At 39.1% G+C, this 25,000-nt stretch overlaps 1 protein-coding gene and 1 long non-coding RNA gene across 3 annotated transcripts in view; both read left to right on the top strand.

Moving 5' to 3' along the window:
• LOC309501586 overlaps positions 1-25,000 on the top strand; it is a 460,649-nt gene that overhangs the window by 348,107 nt on the left and 87,542 nt on the right. The window lies entirely within an intron of this gene.
• epha4a (eph receptor A4a) overlaps positions 13,587-25,000 on the top strand; it is a 40,908-nt gene continuing 29,494 nt past the window's right edge. The window contains exons 1-3 of one of the 2 annotated variants that reach the window (XM_082171794.1): positions 13,587-14,056; positions 15,156-15,223; positions 17,455-18,118. In XM_082171794.1, coding sequence (XP_082027920.1) covers positions 13,957-14,056; positions 15,156-15,223; positions 17,455-18,118 — 832 coding nt within the window. In that variant the 5' untranslated portion in view covers positions 13,587-13,956. The remainder of the gene's footprint in view (positions 14,057-15,155; positions 15,224-17,454; positions 18,119-25,000) is intronic. The other variant, XM_082171795.1, reaches the window with a different exon arrangement.

The following is a 25,000-nucleotide window of genomic DNA, read 5'->3' as shown; positions in this document are numbered from 1 at the left end:
TGGGTTTGCCCATAGGGAGGGTATACCACATTACATTGACTTTTTCTCCTCCAGAATACATGCTGGAAACTACTGAGGGTCCTGTCACTCTGTGAGAGTCCATGGGTGTTTATCATTGTGTGTGTATGGCAAAGAAACAAAAAGTGCATGCAAAGTGAGAGACACACAGCAGGAATTCCACAGCTAACTGTCACTTCCTCCCCCCTTCTGCTCAGAGTGTGGGCGGCAACTCGAGATCTCTGTGTGTGTGTGTGTGTGTGTGTGTGTGTGTGTGTGTGTGTGTGTGTGTGTGTGTGTGTGTGTGTGTGTGTGTGTGTGTGTGTGTGTGTGTGTGTGTGTGTGTGTGTGTGTGTGTATGTGTATGTATTGCTTATGTATGCAGGAAAGACGTTTTGTTCGTGTATAAAAGACCATGACAGAATGTATATTCTTTGATGCCGCTCGATCATGTGTTTGTGTCACTGAAGCTGAGAGAAAGAGACAGTAAGACAGTCAGAGAGCCCTGTATAAATAGAGGATGTCTCTCTGGTGTGTTCGCAGGCTGAAGTGTTTATAGGCTATTTGAAAGCCAGCACATTAGAAAGCTGTGCCTGGTTGAATGTGACAAAAACACATTCGGGTTGTATTTCTTTGTAAAATCTAAAGAAAAATCTACAAATTGTATTTGTCTGAAAATGGACACATATTTATTTATTAATTCAGCACAAAAAAAGTAAATTGCCATAAAAGTTTTGTTTTTATCCCCATTCAATGGAATTTAATTATGAGTTTAAATCCAAGTGTGTGTGTGTGTGTGTGTGTGTGTGTGTGTGTGTGTGTGTGTGTGTGTGTATATATATATATATATATATATATATATGTATATATATATATATATACATATGAGAAATGCAAAAAAATAATAATAGTAAATGTATAAAGAAAGAAAGAAGAAAGCATATGCCTTCAAGAAAATGAAGCCTATGTTACGGACCATTGTTTCAAGCTAAATGAAAATACTATTTATTTATTTATTGATGGACAAAAAAGACTGATATATATATATATATATATACTACATAATTATTGTACATAATATTTTGACTATAAAAATTCATTAATTCATTTATTTCATTTTTGCCTGATGTTTGTCTTCATAGCAAAGTGGGCTTGTGCTAAACCTGCAGAACAGCAAACCCCTTCTGCACAGAGACAGGAAATGACATTAAGGTGGTGTAGTTGCCATGCAATCTGTCTGTTTGTCAATAGGTCATCCTCTGAATAAGCACCGACCCACAAACCATAAACCTTAATGATATGCTTTAGGGTACATGGATGGACTGTGCCTGATGCTGATTACCCCAAGATTACGCAGGGTTTGAATAGGGATTGTAATCTGCTCGTAACTCATGTTTGCTCAGCGCAGATGTGCAGCCATTGTCATGAATGATGACAACTCTAAGAGACCACCCTGTATTCAAGAGCGCATGACAATCATCTGAAATGAAATGAGAGATTACAGTGGATTAATGGTCTGGGAAACGTGTAAATGAGAGACTAAATTTCCCTCGTTGATAGTGTGTGCGTGCTCATGTGCTTTTGAGCACACTCAGAAACATGATAATTTCACTTCACATTTCAGGCCGAGGAGAAGAGCAGTCTAAATCTGCCGTGACATTCTCAATACAATAGAAACATAAAAAGGGTTTCACATCACATCAGGTGTCTGTATGTATGTGTGTGTGTGTTTGTGTAAAACTGTAATTGTGTTACATGTGAAATATATACTGTCGAAAATGTCTGTAAAAAATAATGAATAAAATAATATATTTAGAGAGCATTATGTTTAAAACAAGTGGGGAAATCTGCCACTTAAAAATATAATAAGAAAATTAAAAAAGATTTAAGTTTAAAATACTAAAACAATTTCTATTCATCTTGTCTTTTCTTAAAAAAATAAAATAAAATAAAATAAAAAAGCTAGTAGTGGAAAATTATTTAAAAATAATCTGTATCTCACAGAGTCACAAGTGTTAATTATTACATAGGTAAGTAGCAATTACTATTAATTATTAAATTGTTTTATTCATTGTATTTAAATGTATGTATGTATGTACAGTATGTCCAGGTATTCATATCTTGTGGTGTGACTAGTTAACATGCACAAATATTTTACATAGTCTCTCAATTTATTGTCATAAAAACTGCATGTATATATTCTTAAAAATATATTTAAAAAATAATTAGAAAAAAATATTTTAAAGTAGATTCAAAAATAATATGTTAAGTAGCGCTTAACATTGTTTGACCTGTCATGTCAACTTCACAGATGCACTTTGAGTACACCATACTTCCTAAAAAAAACATGAAAGATATTTTGTCAGGTAAATGTTTATCTATGAGTAGTTTTTTTTTTTTTTTTTTTTTTTGCAATACAGGGTTTGTAAAAGTACATTTATAATGCCTCTGTGTTTCCACGTCCGTTGTGTGTGTGTGTAACACATTTGAGTTTATTTTGGATCAGCACTGCTGTGGTTTGTGTGTTCCCCTCAGACCACATTCCAATTTTTCGACCGCTTGCCAGCTCTAGTCGAGATGGAAGTGGTTCTTGGTCTGAGTAGAAATACGGGGCTCAGACCAGGCCTGTGTTTGTGTGCATGTGTGTATGTTTTGGCTGAACACACAAACGTCTAGTGGCATCAGTGTTCGTTGTGCTTATAATTCAGCTCTATGACTGTGCGCTCTGGTCTGAGTGTTTGTGTGAGTGTGTGCCTGTGTTTGGGTCTCCATATGGAGATATTTACTCAGATGTCATGACACAACTGTGGAAAATTGGTTTGTAGATCTGAAAGCACAGATCCGTGCTGAGCCAAGCGCTGCCTCTCACAGGTACTCCCACGTCCTCCGAAGAGAACCGCAGGGGGGAGGCAGTTCTTTGTTACCCCCCTCCCTTCAGGAAGAGCTGGGACAGGGAGTGGGAGGACAGCTGAAAAACCCCTATTTTCCCCCTTTTGGTAGCGAGTAAAGCTTTAAGCACTCTGTCCAGAACAAAACCACCCCACAGTGATCCTTCTATCTGGCTCTTTCACTCTTTCTGACTCCGTAGGAGCCTTCATACAATGTGAGATCAAGGTATCAGACTAGGGTGCGGATTGAATTGGAAGTACACACTGGAAAACACACACTGACCCCTAGACCACATCTCCCCATTCGCAGATTACAAGCCCCTCTGTGGCCAGGGCATGCCATCAACATTATTAATGGCTGCTAAAATGTGGCTACCTCAAGGTCCTGAGCAGAATAAATATCATTCATCACAGGCACAACTCAAACAAGCTAGACAGATGAGTGTTAAAGTACATTCTTTTAGCCAGTGGGGATGAATGCACAGTGTGTGTATATTTGGAAGGGAGATGTGTAACGAGAGAGGAAAAGTGAAATGTTTGACTTAAAGAGTAAAGAGTGCAAACACACTGCCATGGAGAATATTTAGCATTCGAGAATATATGTTCCAAACAGCCTATCACTACCTGGTCTATTCGCCACTCAAGATCCTTAGAGGTCTATAACAACCCTAAATACGGCACTTTTTTCTCAAACTTTGATTCACTAAAGGGTGTCCAATTGTTTTGTACATCTGGAAGAGGCTAATTTAACTCTTATTTGACTCTCACCTGTATGTACACCAACATCTATTCAGTATGTGCATGGTTTTCAGCAAGTTGCTATATGTTCCTTGTTGAATGTTATAGCAACATTGTTTTTGTGATATTTGATTTTAAAATGCCTGTTCAAAGTCTTTAATAGACATTTGTACTTAAATATGATGTTTGAAACCAAATGTGATGCTTTCCAGGTGATGTATGCAACACGTGTGCATATTCTTTGTTAACAGACAAGGCAATGATAACATTAGCTAATTCAATATTTTGCTGCTAACATTTAGTGACTGCTATTTTAGCACTTTACAGTTCATTTTGTGTTTTTTGCACCATTACAAACAAGTACTGACACCTCAACTCTGTACTATAACATTAGCATAAGAGCTAACAGTGTGGCTAAGTTGCTATAGCAAAAATGCTAAGTATTTATTTAAACAGTTTCTTTTAATTTTTATTTGATTTTAATACCATGGTGCTTTGATATGCCATGATACTGAATTCATATACCATGGAATTTACTCTTCAAGGTGCTTTAAAGAATACCATGGTATTGCAGTCATGGTAGTGTCCATGTTTGTACTTGTTTGTAAGCGTACTTGCATTTGTGTGTGTGTGTGTGTGTGTGTGTGTGTGTGTGTGTGTGTGTGTTCTGTATGCACACAAAGTCATATTTTTGGTATATTGAGTAGTATATTTTAATCCATAAATTGCTATTTACTACTTTACCATTCATTTACAGTTTTGCGTGTTCTCTATGCTATACGAAAAAGTACTAGCACCTCATCTCTGTCCTATAATGTTAACATGGGATGTAACAGTTTGGGTTAGTTCACTTTAGCAAAAAATGCAAAGATTTTTTGGAAAGAAAGTTTTGAATCTAATACCATGGTACTTTAAAATATATACCATGATACTGTATTCTTGTAGTATGGTATTTACACTTTAAGGTGCTTTATTTAAAGAATACAATGATATTACAATCATATAGTGACCAAAATATGATTATGCTACTTGTTTGTAAGTGTACTGGAATACTGTGAAGGACAGAAATGTTAATGAAACAAAGCACATCCAAACCCATGTTTCAACAAAAGTGTGTCCCAGTACCTTGAGCAGGCAAAGAAAGTCTTTCACAGTGGACCGCTCACCCAAAATTGGACTAAAGAATTTTAATGGACTCCGGCAAATGGGAGCTAATTCGAGCGAAGTCGAGGTAAGGATAGGTGGAGTGAAACAAATGGACTGTAGAAAGAGTCATGTTTCAGAGAGGCACGCTGAGAAGGATAGACACTATGGCAATTAAATGGAAACCAAACTTTAAGAGAGCCAAAGGGAAAAAGCGTATGAGAAACAGTGGAATTTGGAGTCCAAGCAGAGGGAACTGCATTCCTTCAGTTAATTGCTGGTGGGGAATAAAGACGACGCAAGAAACATCAGTCAGACTTTGGAGTTAGAGATTTACAGTCAATCAAACTAAGTCCTGTGCTGTTTTCTTCTATAGGACTTTCAAGCTTGTGATCTTACAGTTCTGTCATAGCAGAGCTGCCTGTTTTTGTCATTTTGACTGCGGTTTATGTTATTTATTGCTAGTTGTTAGCCGTGTATAGCGATGCTGAGCAGTAATGGTTACTTCTCTTACAAAAGTATGGAAGGACAGGACTAATATCTAGCACAATATTGTATCAGGCATATTGTGATTAAGCAAAGTCGATACTAATATAAAATTATATATTGTTTAACTAAATAAATTAAAAACTAAAATCAGTCATTGTAAAACTACAAATAGACATCACAACATTATAATGTAAAATATTAAATTAAATAATACTATATATAGCCTACTGATATTTTTGTAAATTGAAATAATTTTATTCAGCAAGGATTTTACATTGTTACAAAAAAAATCTATTTAAAATAAAAAAATGGTATACTTTTGAACTTTCTATTCATCAAAGAATCCTGAAAAAATCCTCATCGTTTCCACAAAATATATAGCAGCACAACTGTTTTCAACATAATAATAATAAATGTTCCAAATCAGCATATTAGAATGATTTCTGATATTAAATTGAAATATTACTGTACTGTATTTTTGAAAAAATACTGTATTTTTATTAAATAAATGCAGCTTTGGTTAGCATAAGAGACTTCTTTCAAAAATATTTAAAAAATCTTACCGACCCCAAACTTTTGAACGGTATATATATATATATATATATATATATATATATTAATTTATCTTGTTGCTCTAATCACTCTTCCAATAAAATTAAACCTCAAATGTGTTCTGATTGGCTGTTGCTTTGTGCAGGATTTGCGCTTCAGTGAAGACTTACTTGAACTAGCTGCATTGCACGTAGTTTGAACAATGTGCTTTGGATGAACAATTTTGTTCCTGGTTGCAGGGGACACATGGGACAGAAGGGCTCTCCAGGGCTGTTGAGAGGTATTTTTAGAGGCTGGTCTTATCTGAACTCCCGGAGGCCTGAAACTCAGTTCTTCACCTTGCCAGGTCAGGCGCTGAAAAGGGAATCAGCGGGCATCATGGGAACCGACCGAGTGGTGGAGCCAAAGGGGTCGACGGGTGACCTCACGGTGCGGCTGGGCGGCCCGCTGACAGTCCGACAAGAACAAGACCACCAACAAGTCTATTTTCACCGGTACCTCTCACTCTTTCCTGCTGTCACACTGACTTACACACCAAATCACTTAAAAAAAACAAACATGAACACACACCTTCATCATCTTAAAAAATGGCTCTCCTTGTTGTGAACCCAAATAAACTTCAGTGTATTCTCCTAAAAAACACACACATATGCTCTCAATTTCACCCTAGATGAATGTATCACAGGTGTTTCTAAAGCTCACAGTAATACCAAAAATAATTTGCTTGTTTATCAGTAAGCATGCCAACACAATTACCGCACTAATTACTGCAGTCGGTGCGTAAAATATTACCAAGTGTGAGGCATGCCTCCTCTCACGCTGCAATATTCATACCATAATCATGTTATTACTGTAAACGTGGCTCACTTTACGACAGCGGTAATTAAAAACGACTCTGATCGCAAGTATCAGTGGCAGCTTAGCACTGCCGTACTGTCAGTAATTAACACCGCCGCCCCATCTCTCCCTTTCCTAATGAAATCGCTCAGACAGATCATAGATTTCTCATTCATCTCAGCACACCAGGCACAGGCAGCTCACCTCCACTGCTACTGAACCATGTTAAAACCAAGTACAATGGGGAAAAAAACTCTCTTTCTTTCTGCTTCCCTGTTTTTCTACAACAGAGAAATCGATAATTTAAGCTGCTAAAACTGAAGCTGTGTTTTGCCCATTATAGTGCCGCTTTCAGCTTGTTCTAGTAAAAGAAACCATGTAATGATAGAATGATATATGAAGGGTTTGCACAGTGTAGCTATTGTAATTTCTGGCAAATTAAAGCAGTGTCTTGGAAAGCCGAGTCTTTGCCATGTTACAAGCGCTGCTTTAAAAATCAATATGCCAAGAGGAACAGATGGGAGAAGGCATTGTGGACGGAATTCTTTACGCGATATTTACATATCTAACTAGGCGACTGACGCTCCAAGAACCAGTCAACTGCTGTCTCAAGACCTCAAGCCTCACGTCTGATGATTTATTAGGCTTCTGGCACTGGTGAAACTCGCTACCTGGCTGCCTTCTGCCCTTCTCTGCGGGTGTGTGTGTGTGTGTGTGTGTGTGTGTGTGTGTGTCAGTTTGTTACTTGGCATGTGTGTCTGAATTTGTGTTCATTTCCATATGTCTGTGTTTGCTTGTCTGGGTTCCTGTGTGTTAGCACATATGTCTGTGTAGGTTTTTTGCCATTTTTATAGGTGTGGTTCTAGCCTTTTTGTATGTTTGCATGGACACTGAAGCATTTTTATAATGATAATAAAAATAATAGTGTTGGGGAAAGTTGCTTCTAAAAATATTGCGTTTCAATATTTGCGTTACTCCCTAAAAAAGTAACTAATTGCATTACTCAAGTTACTTTTTATGAAAAGTAATTTTACAGTATGTTACTTTTGCATTACTTTGCTCACCTGGGCTGGACTTGGGAAATGGGAAATCAAAGTAACTTACAGTATTTGAAAAAGTGACTAAGATATTTTGTTGTAAATTTAAAAGTAATGTGTTAGTTTACTTGTTACTTGAAAAAAGTAATCTGATTATGCAACTTGCATTACTTGTAATGTGTCATCCCCAATACTCCTACTAGCCTACTACTAATATTTAATTTATTAAATAATAATTATTAAATAATTAATAATAATAATTCCAACAATACCAATAGTTATTTTTCTTATCCTCCTCATTCTTCTTCTTCTTCTTCTTCTTAATAAATGTGAACATTCTATATAGTGTACAACTTTAGAGCCATACAAGGCGTACAAAAGTTTATGTATCATTTGATGGTCTTACAATATTGAATTCAGAGAATGAATATGTTGGTTTTATCTTATTTATTATCAGTTTGATCAATTGAATGTGCTTAATGCTATCACATTTATTTAACACAGTTAACGTGTTTACCTAATTTGACTTATGATGTTTCATTCTTTATGTGATTTTTAAAGACAAGTTAGAACAATTCTGAAAGGACACACACATCGGTAAATGAGTAAAACAGCTTAATGAGTGCAATAAGTTAATGTAACGCTGTATTTGTGTTTCACTTATATTTCATACTTTGTTGAAGTTTTATTTTAATGAATTTAATCCATATATAGAGACTAAGTGATTTCACTTTTATTACTCCCATCTGGATTTCATTTATACAAACTTTTGTCTTTTAAAGGGGCCTTTCTCAAAGTTTATTTCTTTTGAGTAATAAATGAGAGTCCCACTATATTGTGTCTTAGTATTGACATTTTTGAACTTGTTATGGACAAGGATTTATACTTTTTAAAAGTTGTACATGTCAAAGCAGTAACCGTGGTGTTGTCAATATGTTGACAGTGTACGTTTCGGTCTCTTCAAAATCAGTTATTTTTCCATGGCAGTATGTAGGCCTATGTGCAAAACTTACATTTACACGTTTATTCCTTTTGTGTGCTTATAATTAAGTATATTTATCTAAACGTGACTTTGTTAGGACTCAGCAGCCCGTTTTAAACAACAAAAGTTCTCGCTGTCTTCCTGCCTCTCTGCCAGCACCTGCTGCCGCTTTGAGTCTCTGTTTATGTCAAACTTTACCTCTCAGCGCCATCGAGCGTGGAGCTGACTCCGAGACAAATGGCAGAGGACATTTAAACAAAGCAATATAATGCTCCACTGAAATAATTCAAGGTTAGAGTTACAAACAGTCATGGCAGTTAACTTAGTGAAATGACAAAAGGCAGATTGCAGTCTTGCATGACAGATCAGATGTCTCGGTCTTTGAGCAATGGTACACCTAAGTCACAAAGGTAGAAGTTATGGAGCTTTCTGGAGTATTTGAATATTGTAATGTGTTTTACAGTCATAGATGACTCTCTCTTTCCCTTTCGTTCCTCGTTCATCCTGAGTTTTTGCTCCGTACAGTTGTGACAGCTGCCTGGTGCGATGGGACCGACAGTGATGCCTTCACCATTCTCTATTTTTTTTTTTAAGTGCTCTAGGACGCCCCGCACCATTACACAGTCAATCCGTCTTCACCAAACAGCCACTCCGCCACATCTGAAGCCTGCTGCGGGGTTGTGGCTGGCACTAGGCTGTTATTTAAAACTCTTAAGAGAAGAAGAATTAGCAAATAGAAGCCATGCTACTGCAAACGTTGAGGCCGTGTGGCACTTAGCCTGCACCATTGTGGGATGTTTGCCAATGGAGGTCTGGAGAAATAGAGTCACGGTGTGTAACTGTTTTCTTCGTTATAAAGGTGGTCACACTTCAGGATTGTTGATTTCTGTAGTATGTTTGCACTCTCCAATGCTTTGAAGTAGTGATATAACAATAATGCATAGCTTAATATATGGCCATTTTGAGATTATCAGATCAGCAGACAAACCACGTTCACTTGGCGTAAATATAATTGTGTACAATTTACTCAATTTCTTTTTCAGATAGTTTTTTTTATTTTATTTTTATCAAGTTTGTGTACATCTCATTTGCTGATTGAATTGTATTATTAGATTAGATTAGATTCAACTTTATTGTCATTACACAAGTACAGGTACAAGGCAACGAAATGCAGTTTGAATTGTATTATGTATATACTAGAGGAAATGAGATTGCCTTTTAAATTCCTGAATTTGAATTGAGGTAGCAAACAGGGTTTTAATGAAAGGAAGCATAATTAAAATTGAATTGTAAAATAAAATGAAAGTATAATTTTTTACTAAAAAAGCAATATGTCAATACTTTGAATGTTGGCTTGACAAAGCTTTGTTTAAAAGTTTTGAGGATGGATGAATGGATAGATAGACAGATAGATAGGTAGATTAGATATTAGATGATACATTTCATTCAATTTAATACATAAAATTTGGTGGAAGATTTAATTTCCTAGTATGCATTTACTGTTAAATTTCTGCTTCTGCTTTCTAGATATCGACATCGACCATTGGAAAACCCCAGATACTTCGACCATTACTGTGAAACCAGGGAAAATAAGTACACATGTGGGACCTGCTCTTTAAAACAGATTCAACAAATAGCAGTAGAGATTATGTATGTCATTTACTGTGCAAGTAACATTTACATAAAAACTGTCTAAACACCATTCGAGTGTCTGATACATTGATTGTTGGGTATCTGTCGCTGTAGTTGGGAAAACATCAGGGACTCTCCATTGCTGATGATTAGGAGCTCTTACGCTATCCATTGATTTCTCCTCTACCCTGGGATGAGCGGTTGAGAACACAGAGCAGAGCTGATAGCTTTGTGTTTGATTTTCAGAGTCTGAAATCCATTCACATACTCGAGGGGGAACAGGACTCTATCTCAAACAAAAAGGTCTTTGGGAAAATCATGTATAGAGACAGAGAAAGAGTGAGTCATTCCTCATCTTTATCAGAAGGAGAAAGAGGATTTTATGCAAAAACCTCGGCAAGGTCTTTTTGGATTTACTGAAAGACAGGCACGTTCTAACAAAGAAACTTCTCTCCTCATTTGGTTCCTCTGAAAGGCTATAGAAACATCTAGTAAGGGTACATCTTTATTGGAGACAGAAAACCAATCAATCTCTTATATTATTGGACTCGGTCACATCTCAATCGAGCTGAGGGTGAAATAACTGTCTGTAAAATAACAGCCAAAAGCTCTTCTTCAGTTCCTTTGTTTCTGTATCACAAACACCCACACGCTTCTTCAGACTGCTGAGACCGTCCTTTTAGTCCGGCCTGCCTGCATTCATCCCCTCTACTACGTTTTAACCAATCCATCACACGTTCAATGTTTGCATGTGCACAGGATGTACGCATTAGAGCGGAGTTCTTTCGGATATGAGTGTACGTTGTTTGGAAGGTTCTGAGAGAGGCCAGAACGTGGGGCGTACAGAAAGTAGAAGAGGGTTGTCTTGCTCAAAGTTGGCAATTACAGACTGCACAGTGTCCCTTGGGGGTCCCGGGTGCACTCGGTCTGGAGGCCTGCGTTAGCGTTGCACAATACAGATGTGTGGGCAGATGCCATCTGGGGCTCGGAGAACAAAACCGAGTGTGGGGGCGCCGTTCAGGGAATTCAATCAGGACTGGAGACCCGAGAATCCAGAAAGAGAATAGAAAATGATCTGACGGTAATCAATCAAAAAAAACTGTGACACAAATGACCAAACACAACGGCCCAGAGCAAAGCCTCGCAGAAACACACCCCTGCCTGTGGCGACTCCCCGCCCACTGGCCATAACGCGATCAATAGGCCTTCACCGATATAAACTGCAGCGATTGGTCGAGACCTCTAAAAACGAACCGCCTCCTCCTTGGCTAATTGGGCCTTTATGATTGCGCAGTCTTTCGTGCAGATTGAGAAAATAAAACGCCATTCTTTTCGTCAAACTGAGTGACAATCGATGTTGGGCACCCATCTAGGAACGCCAGATGCTCCGCCCGACTTCATTATGCTGGCCGAGATGGTTTCGCCGGAGCAACGGCATCGCCACAAAGCGTTTCGATCGTGGCCCTAGAGACAAAGTCCCGGACGTCACCTGCTCCTCAGCCTAATGCTATTAAAAACGAGAGATCCCAGAGAGGCCCCAAACGCATATGGAAAAGAACAAAAACGTAGCTTCTCTGGCCTATACATAAACAGGAAACGCTAGCTGTGGTCAGACGAATCTTGAATTTTAAAGTCTGAGAAGGCGGTGGAACAAATTTCAAGCCTTGACCGAATCTGCAGAGACCAACTTTCAAAAAACAGCTGAAGACACACCCTTTACTGGGAGCACTTCACTAGAAATGCATTGTTTTAAACAATATGACACTTTCCATGAATGGGTACAAAATGGGGCCTGAAACGGAAAACAAATTTTCACTGAAGGAGTTGCCTCCTGAAAATGTTTATCACCCCCACGCCGCCCCCCCCCCCCCCCCTTAAATTAAATGAGCATTTTTTTCTATTCATTTTCTAATTATAATTGTCTAGCAATAAACATTAAATTGATATAAAAAACAAATAACTAAAATGTATTACATTACAAAACTACACCAGAATGGGTGAAAAGGTTGCAAATGCAGCATACATTGAGGTTTATCAAACCTATCTGATAGATATAACTAAAATAACAAAAACAAACATGGGATTTGTTTTTAATGCTTTCAAAAAAGGGTCATGTGACATCAAAGTGTCCCTGGTTTTTCCACATTTTGTAAGTCACTGTGGATATTACAAAGCTTTACATGCTTATTTATTTAAGCAAACACACTGATATCTCACTTTATTCCAGCCATCTAAATTTATCTTATAGTGACAGAATAATAAAGTGCTACTACAACTGTTAATGTTAAAGTATAAACAGTGCCCACTGCCTTGTCTCTTTCAGATCCATCAGCCTCGAGGGCGATCCTCAATAACTGGAGTCAGTACTCTCCTTTTCAGCCCATCCATATGCAAACACACTGTTGTCAAAGTTGTCAGCACACAGTCAGCCCCGACACCCGTTACAGGATGTAGATTGGCTCATCAGGTGGGCGCATATAGTAAGACAGTGCAAAGCGTGAAGCGAAATCGACGCATCTGCTGCTATTGATGGAACTACGATAGAAAAGACGCAACTCTGGCTGTGGGCGCCATGAAATGCTTGATTGACAGGGGCTGGAGAGGTCGTAGAGTGTAGGCGTCCAGTTGATAAAGGCATAAAGGGTCTCACACTAACATTTAATAACTTTTAGTCTTTGAGTCGGGTCTTTTAAAGATGCGGTTCACAAAATCGGGCTGAACAATTCGTACAAGAATCGGACTTCTTTTTCGGACACGATAAACACAATTATTTATAGAATTTTATCGAAAAATTAAAGAGAGATAACGTGTCTACGTGTGGTTTTATTGTAATGCCATGCCGGCATGCAAATTATGCAATTATCTCCCAATACTAACCGACTGATTTGCGATAATGAGTCTTTCTACTGAGACTGTAGCACTGAATCACTGCAGTTTAAAATGGTCTGGTTTACGTTTTGAAGCATCTTCCCACTCATAGTTTTAGAATTGTTTGTAATAATTACTGGAGAATTCTAGCTGTTTCCCCTGAATAAATTGCCTGTTAGTAATGTTAGTAATGAAGTATTTATACACGAACTAGCACGTTTAGAAACTGGCTTATGTCTGAGTGTTGTGGATTAGAGGAATACATTGCAAACACTAGACGGCGCACTTGCTCTTCCCACAATAGAGCTGGTAAACTTAACTTTAATGCCTTGCGCGTTCCATACAGTCTTTTGTATGACGTATACAGATATAATAATCATGATCAGGACATTTCCCATATATTGTGGACCAAGTTCTATATGTAAAGAAGAGATTTAACAACAGCATCTCTCTTTCTTTCTCTCGCGTTCTCTTTCACGCGCACACTGCATTATATCTCTCTAACACGCGCGAGCTTAGTTTTTTTTTTTTTTTTTATGAAACGCAAAAGATTAAAATAAGAAAGACTTTTTATACTTCTCCAATTCTCCAATTATCATATACCTGGAAAATGGGCTGGCTATTTCCCCGAATGGACAGACTGTTGACTTTTTGTGTCTCGCTGTGACAGGCAGGTCAGGCAGTAAAGATCCGCCCCTCGGCGGTGTTCAGCAGTGCATCACTCTCAAACGCTAATTCCACCGGGACAGACGCAACTTCGGTCCGCACGCGGAGCGGAGGAGACGCACACGAAATGACACCAATGGCTTCGCTTGTGTTCACAGCGACTTTTGCGCTAATAATCTGGATACCGACTTTCACATTAACCGCACGGGTCTACCCTCCTAATGAAGGTAAGGATTTACCAAACCAAAGGAAAATCTTTCCAAGAGTTATTTTTTTGTTGTTGTTTGGGTAAAGACTTGGGACGGTATAGAGTGGCACACTGCTACGACTGACGTTTATTTATTTATTTACCATTTGTATTTTTTTTATTTCGAGACTTTATCCCGTCAGCGAAAAGGATTTATAGAATTTTTCTCCGAAAGTCCCTTTGGGGATCTCCAAGTGTCTGTGGTTCCCAAATCCGCAGATCCTATGGACGACTGTGCCGTTTATTTCATCAAACGAAGTTTAAACTCGGACTCTATTGGGAGGAAACACTGTCTTCTAATTTTGTTGGAATTATTTTTTTATCTTATCTTATTTATTTATTTATTTGTATTTCAAGAAATGTGCTTGGATGACCAGAAAGGAAATGTAGGCTAGCATATTCGAATAATTTGATGGAAACTTGCACGACTCCTTTATTATTTTAATTTATTTGGAGTGTTTTCAGAAGCGAAATGTACGAAATTCGTCCACCATAACCAGCAGAGACACGCACGAAACAAATGAATAAAGCATTTCAGTATAATATAGACTTTAGTCTCTGTTAAACTCGCGTAAATATCTCATTACACTGTACGCTTTTAATTTAGGGAATGCTAGGGCTTTGTTTTGGTGTATGAAGGCTATAGGCTACACACAAATAGACAAATTCTGAAACCCTAAAAATAAAATAAAATTACTTCTTGTAAACATAAACCTTTTATATCTTCATTGCACATTCACTGTTCACTGATTATGCTCTTCTCTCAAAGGACCGGATTTTGTTTGGACAATAGCCAAATTGGAACACTGATTAAAACAATAGCCTACTTAATCATGCCACAATCAAACTTTATAAAATACTTATTTTGGCCAAATATGTTATTTAACCATATCCAATACATTTCCTTAATAAGCATAAATCAGTGTACTTTGAGGAAATGGAGAGAGTAATAACTTTGTACAGTTGGGAACAAAAGGGTAGCAAAAGAAAGAAGTTGTGACTTAAGAGACAGTTTGGTCAAGTCATAAGGAGGTTGATGATCCATCTTCAGTGACTCACGGCATTTTGTCTTTCCGCAGTGACGCTGCTGGACTCGAGAACTGTGCAAGGAGAACTGAAATGGGTTGCGAGTCCGACGGAAGGAGGGGTGAGTCTACAGAGGACAGACAGTGTTGTTTTTACTTTTGTATGTGTGTGGAAAAATCTCTATTGACAACTCTTGAAGGTGCTGATCGTCTTGGAAACTATATTTGCACATGAAAAGCAGACTAGAGAATTTAAAGAACCTTTTTTGAGCACAGCGGAATTGCTGCTCCACACTGTACATAAAACAAGAAGGTTTAACTAAGGCCTCATGCTATGCTAAAAGCACACCAAAATTTATGGAAAACGGCTTAAGATGCATCACACTGTATGCAATCGGTATTTTCTGCATTAGTGCATAGATGAAACACAGAAGACTAATGAGATCTACACAAACATCCATAATTATAAATCCTGACAGATGAAATGGCTTTGTTCTTATAATTTGATGTTTCATACAGACTGAGAAACGACTTGAGTTTAAGTGCTTGTGCTCAGGATAATTCATCTAGAAATTTTATGCTTTGTAATTATGATGTTCATTTCTTTACATTATTTATGGGCTGGCATCTTAAAACTTAAAATTTCTTGGTGCACTATATTTTGCATGTACAACAATAAAGCTAGACTTTTTGACTTACTAAAATGAGTACAAATAAGATAATTGAAATACAGTATGAAGGCTATGTGCTGATGGTTAACATTCTGAGATTTAAATATTTAGTTTATACATTTTTCAAATTTTTATATTTATTTAAAAAAAAGTATACATTTTTTTTGCCCACACTTTACATTAATATTTGTACTTAATTATAATTATTATGCAGTCAGTAACTGCATGTATAAGTTTAAGCACATTATATACACATTATTATTGTGAGTGTTGTGATTTAATTAGTACAACATAGCCTAGTTGTTTTTTTTTTTAAACACTACAACTGCATAAAATAATACATTACATTAACAAAAACATGTACTCATTTAAAAAATGTTTTTATTGAAATATTGAAATCAATCTACTCAAGTATAAGTGAAGTTATTTATCTGTGATTTGATTGATTAATTAAGCCACAATTAGTCTGTCTTATTCTCTCCGTACACACTTTAGTTGGTTTCAGGTTTAATGGTGAACTTGGCATTTGAGGATATGTGGTTCCCCCCACCCTCTACTGCTTTATCTCATCCACCCGTTTGATTGACAGGGTCCCGACAGAACCCCCTCCCTCATGCAAACGGGCCGAATGTACAGCTTTATCGGTGTGACAGCTGGGATTTCTACACTTACGACTTACAAAGAGTAAAAAAGCGAGAAGAAAAGACAGCGTCATAGATCGTGACAGGCCTTTTCAAAACTCTCCTTCATTGCATACATCTCATTTGAAATTCTCACCAGCAGGAAGCATCAAACTCTATGCCCCATGGTATTACAATGGCTTAATATGGGATTAATGGTGACCAGGAAGTCAGGGCGTTCTTGTAAATGTTGCTGGGTACTGCATTTGTTTGGTAGATGTGCAAGGGTGTTGGTAATGCTGTATTATTATTGAAAACCATACTTTCACCTTAGTGTTAAGAAATTCACAGCAATCAATCATTTGACATATCGCCTTATCTATCTCCCAAAAACAACTGTTTTTGAAGCCTTTGATAGGCTTAAACGGCACTTTCAGTTCTGATACACAGAAATTGAGCTAAACAATGCTTCAAAGAATCATATTATCTCAATTATGTTAATTATTTTGCAATCTCCAATAAAATCTTTGTATGGCCAATGAGTTTGTATGCAAAGAAGTGTAAAGTTTGAGTATTAAAACCGCTTGTCTTAAAGGCATGGTTCACCCATATACGTAAATTCTGTCATCATTTACTCGAAAAGACATATTTGGGAAATTTGTCCACACTGTCAAAATTCAGTGGGGTTCCAGTGCTGTTTTGGACCCAAATGAATTTCCTTGTATGGACAACAACAGTTTAATTATTCTTCAGAATTTCTTCTGCTTTTTGCAACAGAAAGAAAGTCACACAGGTTTGAGTAAATTATGACAGAATTTTCATTTTTGGGTAAACCACCCCTACTATTCACAAAACAGTGCACAGAATCTGGCAGATGTGTGATTTAAATTCGCATTATCATATCGTAATCAATGAAATCATTGCATCATTGCAGCTGTTGGTCTGTGGTAAATCTCCAGCTCTGGGCCTGGAATTGTGTGCACCTGCTGTGACAAAAGTCTCCCTAGTAGAATCTCTATAGGCCTACTTACCTCTCTGTCTTTCCCTCCGTCTCTCTCACAGTGGGAAGAGGTGAGCATCATGGATGAGAAGAATATACCAATCAGGACATACCAGGTATGCAACGTAATGGAACCCAACCAGAACAACTGGCTCCGAACAGACTGGATCCCCCGTGGCGGAGCTCAGCGCGTCTACATCGAGATCAAATTCACCCTGCGTGACTGCAACAGCCTGCCAGGAGTCATGGGAACTTGCAAGGAGACCTTTAACCTCTACTACTATGAGTCCAACAATGACAAAGAGCGGTACATCCGAGAGAACCAGTTCACCAAAATCGACACCATCGCGGCCGATGAGAGCTTCACGCAGGTGGACATAGGAGACCGCATCATGAAGCTGAACACGGAAGTGCGGGATGTAGGAATTTTGACTCGGAAGGGCTTCTACTTGGCCTTCCAAGACGTGGGGGCCTGCATCGCCCTGGTATCCGTACGGATCTTCTATAAGAAATGCCCCCTCACTGTACGCAACCTGGCCCAGTTTCCAGACACCACCACCGGTGCGGACACCTCATCACTAGTGGAGGTACGCGGATCTTGTGTGGACAATTCAGAGGAACGTGAGGTCCCTAAAATGTACTGCGGAGCAGATGGAGAATGGCTGGTGCCTATTGGAAACTGTTTGTGTAACCCTGGCTATGAGGAACACGGGGGAACATGCCAAGGTAAGAGCTCGGATAACTCCCTCGTTCGAGTTTTTCCAACAGAGCGTTTCACCAGGTTCTGTTATGACTCGAGATTTATGCACCTCCCACATGGAAAGTAAAAAAAAATACCCTGATCGCCCAGCAGCAATATATTCCATAATTTAAGATGAGATCATTATAAGTGAGGCTGACCCGGATGCACTTTTCCCCTCTCAGGGATGAGAGAGTTTACTCAGATGTATACAGCTGGGTATTCGGCAGATCACTGTGGATTAAGCGAGTGTTGTTGTTCGAGAGGTCTGGTTATGATTATGAATCGCCCTGTTTGATATCAAAACACCTCCCAGTGGATTTGCGCATGAGAAAAGTTGGCGCTAATTATTTTGTTGGAGCAACAGCCGTGTGGTTTATGTGCAGAATCCGCTTAATTAGATCATGGGCGAATGCTCTCGTAGCCTTTTCACTCTCGTTCTCGTCTTGCTATCTCTCAAGAGCATGTCTGGTGGTTTTCGGTTCACATTAAAGCAAAAAGATGCGATTGGCAAAACACTGAAAGAACAAAACAGATAAAAGAAGAAAAGGAGAGGATCAGATAGATTGCTTCTGTCACCAGAGGGTCGTTTCTCTTTCTCCATGCTGGCTTTGATTCCCAGTGTCCGTAGTCAGGCCATACGGCACTGAAAAAGCCATGATATACTGTTTGGGGTAATGCTGAGGTCAGTGCAAGCAAAAAGGAAGAGCCAGAGGACATGTAGACAGTTTGAGCACGCCCTTTCTTTCTTTTCCGTCTGGTCCAGGAGAGGGTCGTCGCTTGAGCGGGGTGATAAACGGCCGACTGGCCAGTCTAACGGCCTTTATTTATGAGCGCTATCTCAGCGGGCTAATTGCATGACAAATACGGGCTGTAATTTAGGGCTCTTGCGGGCTCAAGGGGGGTGGTCGGCATTCACCGCGGGCGATCTCTCTCTCAGTGGATGTGCTTGTGTGGGTGGTTGAAGGGGTACACTGGGAAAGGCCATTCTCAGGGATCTGGCCATTTTTCTTGGCCACTCTTTTATTAGCAGAGCTCGCTGGCTGGCAGTGGCCGGGTTCCCCACTCGCTCCTTAGCTTTCCGTCTCTCTCCCTCTGCTCTCTTTTGCCGTTCAGATATGTTGAAATGAAGGAAAGAGGCTGTAATTTACCAAGAGCAGAACGGAGTTTCCACACAGACATTCTGTGAAACGTTTTACTTAAATCACTTCAGGGCTTACGTTGATGATTTCATTACTCTGAGATATTTGGAAGAGAGCAATTTTGATATTTCTGTTGTTTGGAGTCTGCAAAAGTTTTTAGATTTAATTTCCCAACTTACAAAAAAACACACACACAAAAAACACTTCAAGTCATAAAAGCTGTATTGGATCATTTTGGCCACTTGTTTGCACAGTGCTGAACTGTAAGGATGGCCTGCTGGCCCAGAGTTTTAGGTCAGTTGAACAAAACCATCACTTGCTCTTTCAGGACGGTTAGGGTTAGTGCTGCAGCCGGTGCTGAGTCACCAATGTAACATTTATCGATCTTATTCGTAATTTTTTATAAATTGCAAACTATGTTTGGTTTTCTGTGACTTACTGTATTGTCTATTGTTGTTGCATGTTCTGCTGATCTGATTGTCATCAAAAACACTAGTAGCTGGCAAACATAGAGGTTGAATTTGCAAAAATGACTTGACAGTTTTGAAAGCACAACTAAGAAATTTTGTAAAGAAAGCTTTGCACTTAATGAAAAAAAAAATCTATATATTTCTAGAAAATATAAAAAAATTCAGTGCCAAAAATAAAATTGATGATTCAACTACGGACCAAAAAAAACAACAACAACTTATTGTTGAGCATTGGTGCATAAATATATTTGTTGTTAAAAAAAAAAAAAAAGATATCGACCAATGCAAAAAGTTGACCAATAAAAACTAATCACAATTCATATTTAGTATTTTGAAATATTAAATATTCCAATTTCCGGCTTTTATAAATATCCAGTGCCTTCTTTACATATCCTTTGACCATCTTCTTTATATCTGTGTTATTTAAGCATGAGCCTGTCATCAATGTCTGATTAAGCCATCACACGCTGTCTTCAGCAAGGCAACAGGCAGTTGTTTCCTCATTGAAGAGGGTTCAAAAGGTGGCTTTCTATCCCAGCATGCAGATGCAAGTCACTGTCTGTTTAATAAGTCTGTGTGTGCAGCCCAGGCCAGGGGAGGGATGCAGAGGTTCACCTTCAATGTGAGGGCTTAGGCGAGGGCGAGAACTTTCTCAATGGGGCGTCCCAAGAACCTTGTGAAAAAAGCCCATTGAGGATGGGGATACAAGCCCTGTACCCCAGAATGCCTCAATGGGAGCCTCTCCCCAATTGTTGGGATGTCGTGATCGGGGATGGGGGTGAGAGGGGAGGAATACTAGACAGGGTCAGGGGTGACCCCTGGCTTTATCCTCCTCTCCTCCCCAAGAGACGGGGGTCATGGCCGAGATTGATTAAGACGTCAAAATTTTGACAGCTGCAGCCTAGATGGACAGGTCCAAGAACAGAGGAGCGAGAGATGGCCACAAAACAGCCGTCGTTCGGTTGGTGAATGGAGCGGAGACTTGGCCAGAGGATTTGGTGTCTTTTCTTCTTTTTAAGAGTTTGCTGTTTTCTCACTGCTCATCTGCTGTGTTGTGTAGGAGGTGAGGATAGAGAGGAAATCTCTGCTTGTTAGTGGGCGTCCGGCGAGCTGGAGACGTGTAAAAGCCCGCTGAGATGCTAGGCTGCAATTAAGAATGACAGCCCACTCTCAGCTTTTCACTACACTGTAAACGTACACGTAGTTTAGTGAAACAGCACGACGACATGGAGAAAAATCCAACCAACACTAGTGAGTTTTCAGCTCTTTTGACAAATATGCCTCTTCAAAAAATGTGCCACAGTATTTCTAAAAATGTACCCCCATGATAGTGTCTCTTAGAAAAGAAGTACTGGTACTGTTACCATGAAACATGTCCAAACAAGCATGGCAGTACCATGGTACAGACCATGGTAGAGAAATTCATGCACCATACTATTTAAATAGTACATCAAGATATTTCAAAAGATAATGGTATTACTATAGTGCATTTCCAAAAAACATGATAGTACTATGATACTTCTGTAACATTTACAAAAAAAGTATTTAAAAAATACCATGGGATTTTAGATATGTAGCATAGAGTACCATAGAATTCTTGAAAGTACCATAGTACATGGATTTCAGCATCATGGTATATTTCAAAGCCATGATACCATATTGGTATCATAGTACCACCACAGTAGGAGGTGATATAAATGTAAAAAAAAAAAAAAAACCTTGGTAGTGCCATGGTACTGTTTGGTAGTTTGTTGTGACACCTTGTCTAAAAATTATATTTGTGCCATGGTTCCTTTTTGTCAGTGATACTATGGTATTTTAAATGTACCATGCAAGTACCATAGAATATATCAAAGTACCATTTGTTACATCACTCAACCATTGTGCCACCGCATTATTTTTTTAATGGGTGCTAATGTAAAACAGCTCACGCATATTTAAGTAATTAGAAAGGATGAAGGGTTTGAAAACTAGAGCATGATGGGAAGGTGTGATAATTTGAAACCATGCTCTTTGAATCAGAACAGACAGCAGTTTGTGTAACTGGAAGGAAAACGATGCTTGACAAGACATTATTTATGTATGTGAGCTGAGATAAACTCTCAAGAGAACACCGTTTGTATCGACTTCACAATGCAAAAGTACATTTTAGCTTTAATCACACATTAAGCAAATTGGCGTACTTGAGGAGAGGTATTGATACGGTTTTCTCATGTGTTATTGTTGAGACGCAGCTTTTTTTTCCTTGTGTAAACTTTGCACCTTAGCACCTGTATGCGGCTGTGTATGCCTAATTAGAAAAAGCTTGCATGTGTATCTCTTCGCTGTCATAATTATGAGCAGGTGTATGAGACTCATCATCCTCAGCTGTGAGTCGTTTTTTGCTCTTTTCTTTGTTAAACAATAGCCGCCGCCTGCCAAAATGCTCCTACGTATGAATATTCATCACTTCCTTTTTGCTTTTGATGGCAAGCACATATGTTGATTCCTGTCACGATCCTCCTCAGTTCTCCCCTATGAGCCCCTCCATCGGCCCTTGAATGGACTGTCAGCTGTCCCAGGAAAGAGAGATGGAGAGAGGTGTCCTTTGATATCAGACAAATACACCATTTGCATATTTCGTCCGTGAAATGCAAAGCCAGCAAACTTGTCTCTCAAAGACAATGGGCGGCTCGTCCTTTCAGCGAGATCGAGCGAAGGTTGGGTCCATCCTCTTCGCTCTGTGATCATGGCAGCATGCTGTATATGTTTGAAATAATTTGGATAATATGATTCGCATGATTAATTCCAGATCTTTTGAATCGGCGGAGTCTGACATTCGTGTTTCGAGTTCAGACACTCTGGTCTGTCTGCATCTCTCTCGCTGTCTGTATGTGTGCAATTGCTTGCTCATGTGTGTGTTGTTCTCCTTGACCTCTTCCTGTCTATCATCATCCGGTGCTCCCATACGGAAGCTCCCCTGACAGCTCGCAGCCCTTCAGTTGTCATGTTGTGATGGATGCACCGGGGGCGGAAAAAGGCCTGAAGGACAGAACTGGTGGGAAGGGTGAGGGATGGAGGTGACTGTCCCCCTCCTACAGAACTGTTAGCATCCATGCTAATGCAAGTTTATAGGTGACAAATGCCCTTTTTTACTGTTCGTTCAAATTAAATCACGGCATTCAAACTATCATATTGTAGCCTATTACCTTCTGATGCAATCGCTGTGCCTTTGTGCAATCACAGTCATTTCTATAATAGGATATTTTCTACTTAATTTTAGTATATAACATCATTGATAAATTTACATTTCTTAGGAGGAGTTTTTGAAACTACCTGCTTTTGCTAATGCAAACTAGTCAAACTGTTTGCACCCATGCTAATGTTATCTGACACGAAAAAGATTATGAAGAAATACTTAAAATGAAAATGGAGCATGGTGATACCATAGTACTCTTTGAAATACCTTGTAAATGGTCTGTGTTTTCCAGGAGATCCGTCTGTCTCCAGAAATGCCGCCATTCATGGTACCGTTCAGTACCATGGTATATATCAAAGTACCATAGTATGATACCCTCACTGTACTTTTTTTGTAAGGCAAAATGCCTGAAATAACCAGATTAAGTAGAAACTATCCAGCGTCTTTGATAAATTCACATAATTTCCCAAGAAAGTCTGTTGAAACTACATGCTAAGCAAAGTTTTGCTAATGTGAACTAGCTCGCTTTCCCTTTTGAGAAATTCTGATAGCGCTAGTCTCATCTCTCTGGTGTTTAATTATATTTTAATTACGCCGTCTGGAGCACATTCATTGCTGGATCCCTTAGATCAGAAGAGCTGAGCACAGATCTCCTTTAGCGCCACTGGAACAGCGGTGTGGACAGCACTGTCTCAGCATCCACATGCCAGCGTTTATCTTTTCGAGTGGATGAGCCTTATTGACTCACTGCTTGAGGGTCTGTCCTCCCATTCTTCCTGATTAACCCAGCATCCATTTAGCCGCTGCTCTCCACACATGCTTCATGCCAAAGAGTTTGTGTTCTTTTGACAAGATGTCCATCAACGGCGGACGTGAGCGCGATCCTCGCGATTATGCGATCCTCCCCATCAGTTAGTGCCTTGCTCCTTTCTTTTCCCGCTTCAAACATGGAACCCTTAAGTTGGCTTCCTTCCAGAGAAGGTCATAGGTCAGCCTGAGCCTGTGTCAAAGGCAGGAAGGCCCGAGCCATCATTTTCTTCTGAAAGAGATGTTGAAACGGCTGACCTGTTTTATGTGAGAGGGGCACGGTTAACTTTACAGTCAGCATGGCCGCTGTGTGTCTTTGTCTTCGGATTTGATTAGGACGCTGCCAAAATTTTCTCTGTACAAATGCACCAGATGGAGCCCATGAATGCAGTTGTTCTTTTCTACTAATGAAGTGTTTATGAAGGCCTAATATGAATGGTTTGATTCATGATGATTGATGTCACAAATTAATCTTAGTGCTAGTAGTTTGAACAAAATGACAAAACTTTTTTTCTGCAGTGTGAATGACAGGAACTGAAGTGGCTCAGTGTTTTCTCACTTAGGTAAATATGCAAACGTGAATGAAATAAATGTTATTCATAGACACACACAAAAGCACTTTTTGAACTCTCCATTGCACAAACATGCATACTCGCCTGCATACTCAGGGATTCCTGACTGAAGTGCTCTTCGCAAAACTCACTCTCGGCACTTCTAGATAGGACGTCAGTTAACAGATGTCAATTAGCTGAGACCGTGTCTACAAGAACGGGAGCTGGAGAAAGGACAGACTTAGTAATGGGATTATTTTGGGGGTTGGCAGACCTGTTTCCACAATGCAAGGCAACACTAGTGATTAGCACAGAGTGGTCACAGCGGCGACTTCACAATGCACATTAATACTAGTAATTATTTGGAGGGGCTGAAGCATGGCTGGATCTAATGCTTGCCATTAGACTTGAGGGTTTATTCCATTCCTGGGGTTTTCGTTAGAGTGGATTGGTCTCTCTCAGACCAGCTGCTGTGGAAAAAGCCACTCGGTTTGTCACTGAACGCAATTAGTTGTGACTTTATGTCTTTGTTAGCGCTGAGAGAAAGACACAGAAAGGCGGGAGGGGAAGATGAAGAGCGTTTGCTGAAGCACTTCGGTAGACGTAAATCTCATCAAAGAATTTTGAAACATAGGAATGGGATCCTTATATAGAAGCATTGTAATGTAGCTACACATTGTTGCTTTGCAGTTTTGTTACCAAAAAGTAACTGTGAAATGAG

Source organism: Leuciscus leuciscus, assembly GCF_965113295.1.
Source record: "Leuciscus leuciscus genome assembly, chromosome: 6".
In the NCBI taxonomy this organism is placed as follows: Eukaryota; Metazoa; Chordata; class Actinopteri; order Cypriniformes; family Leuciscidae; genus Leuciscus; species Leuciscus leuciscus.
The sequence above is the reverse complement of the archived record's forward strand: the minus strand, read 5'-3'. Positions and strand labels throughout refer to the sequence as shown.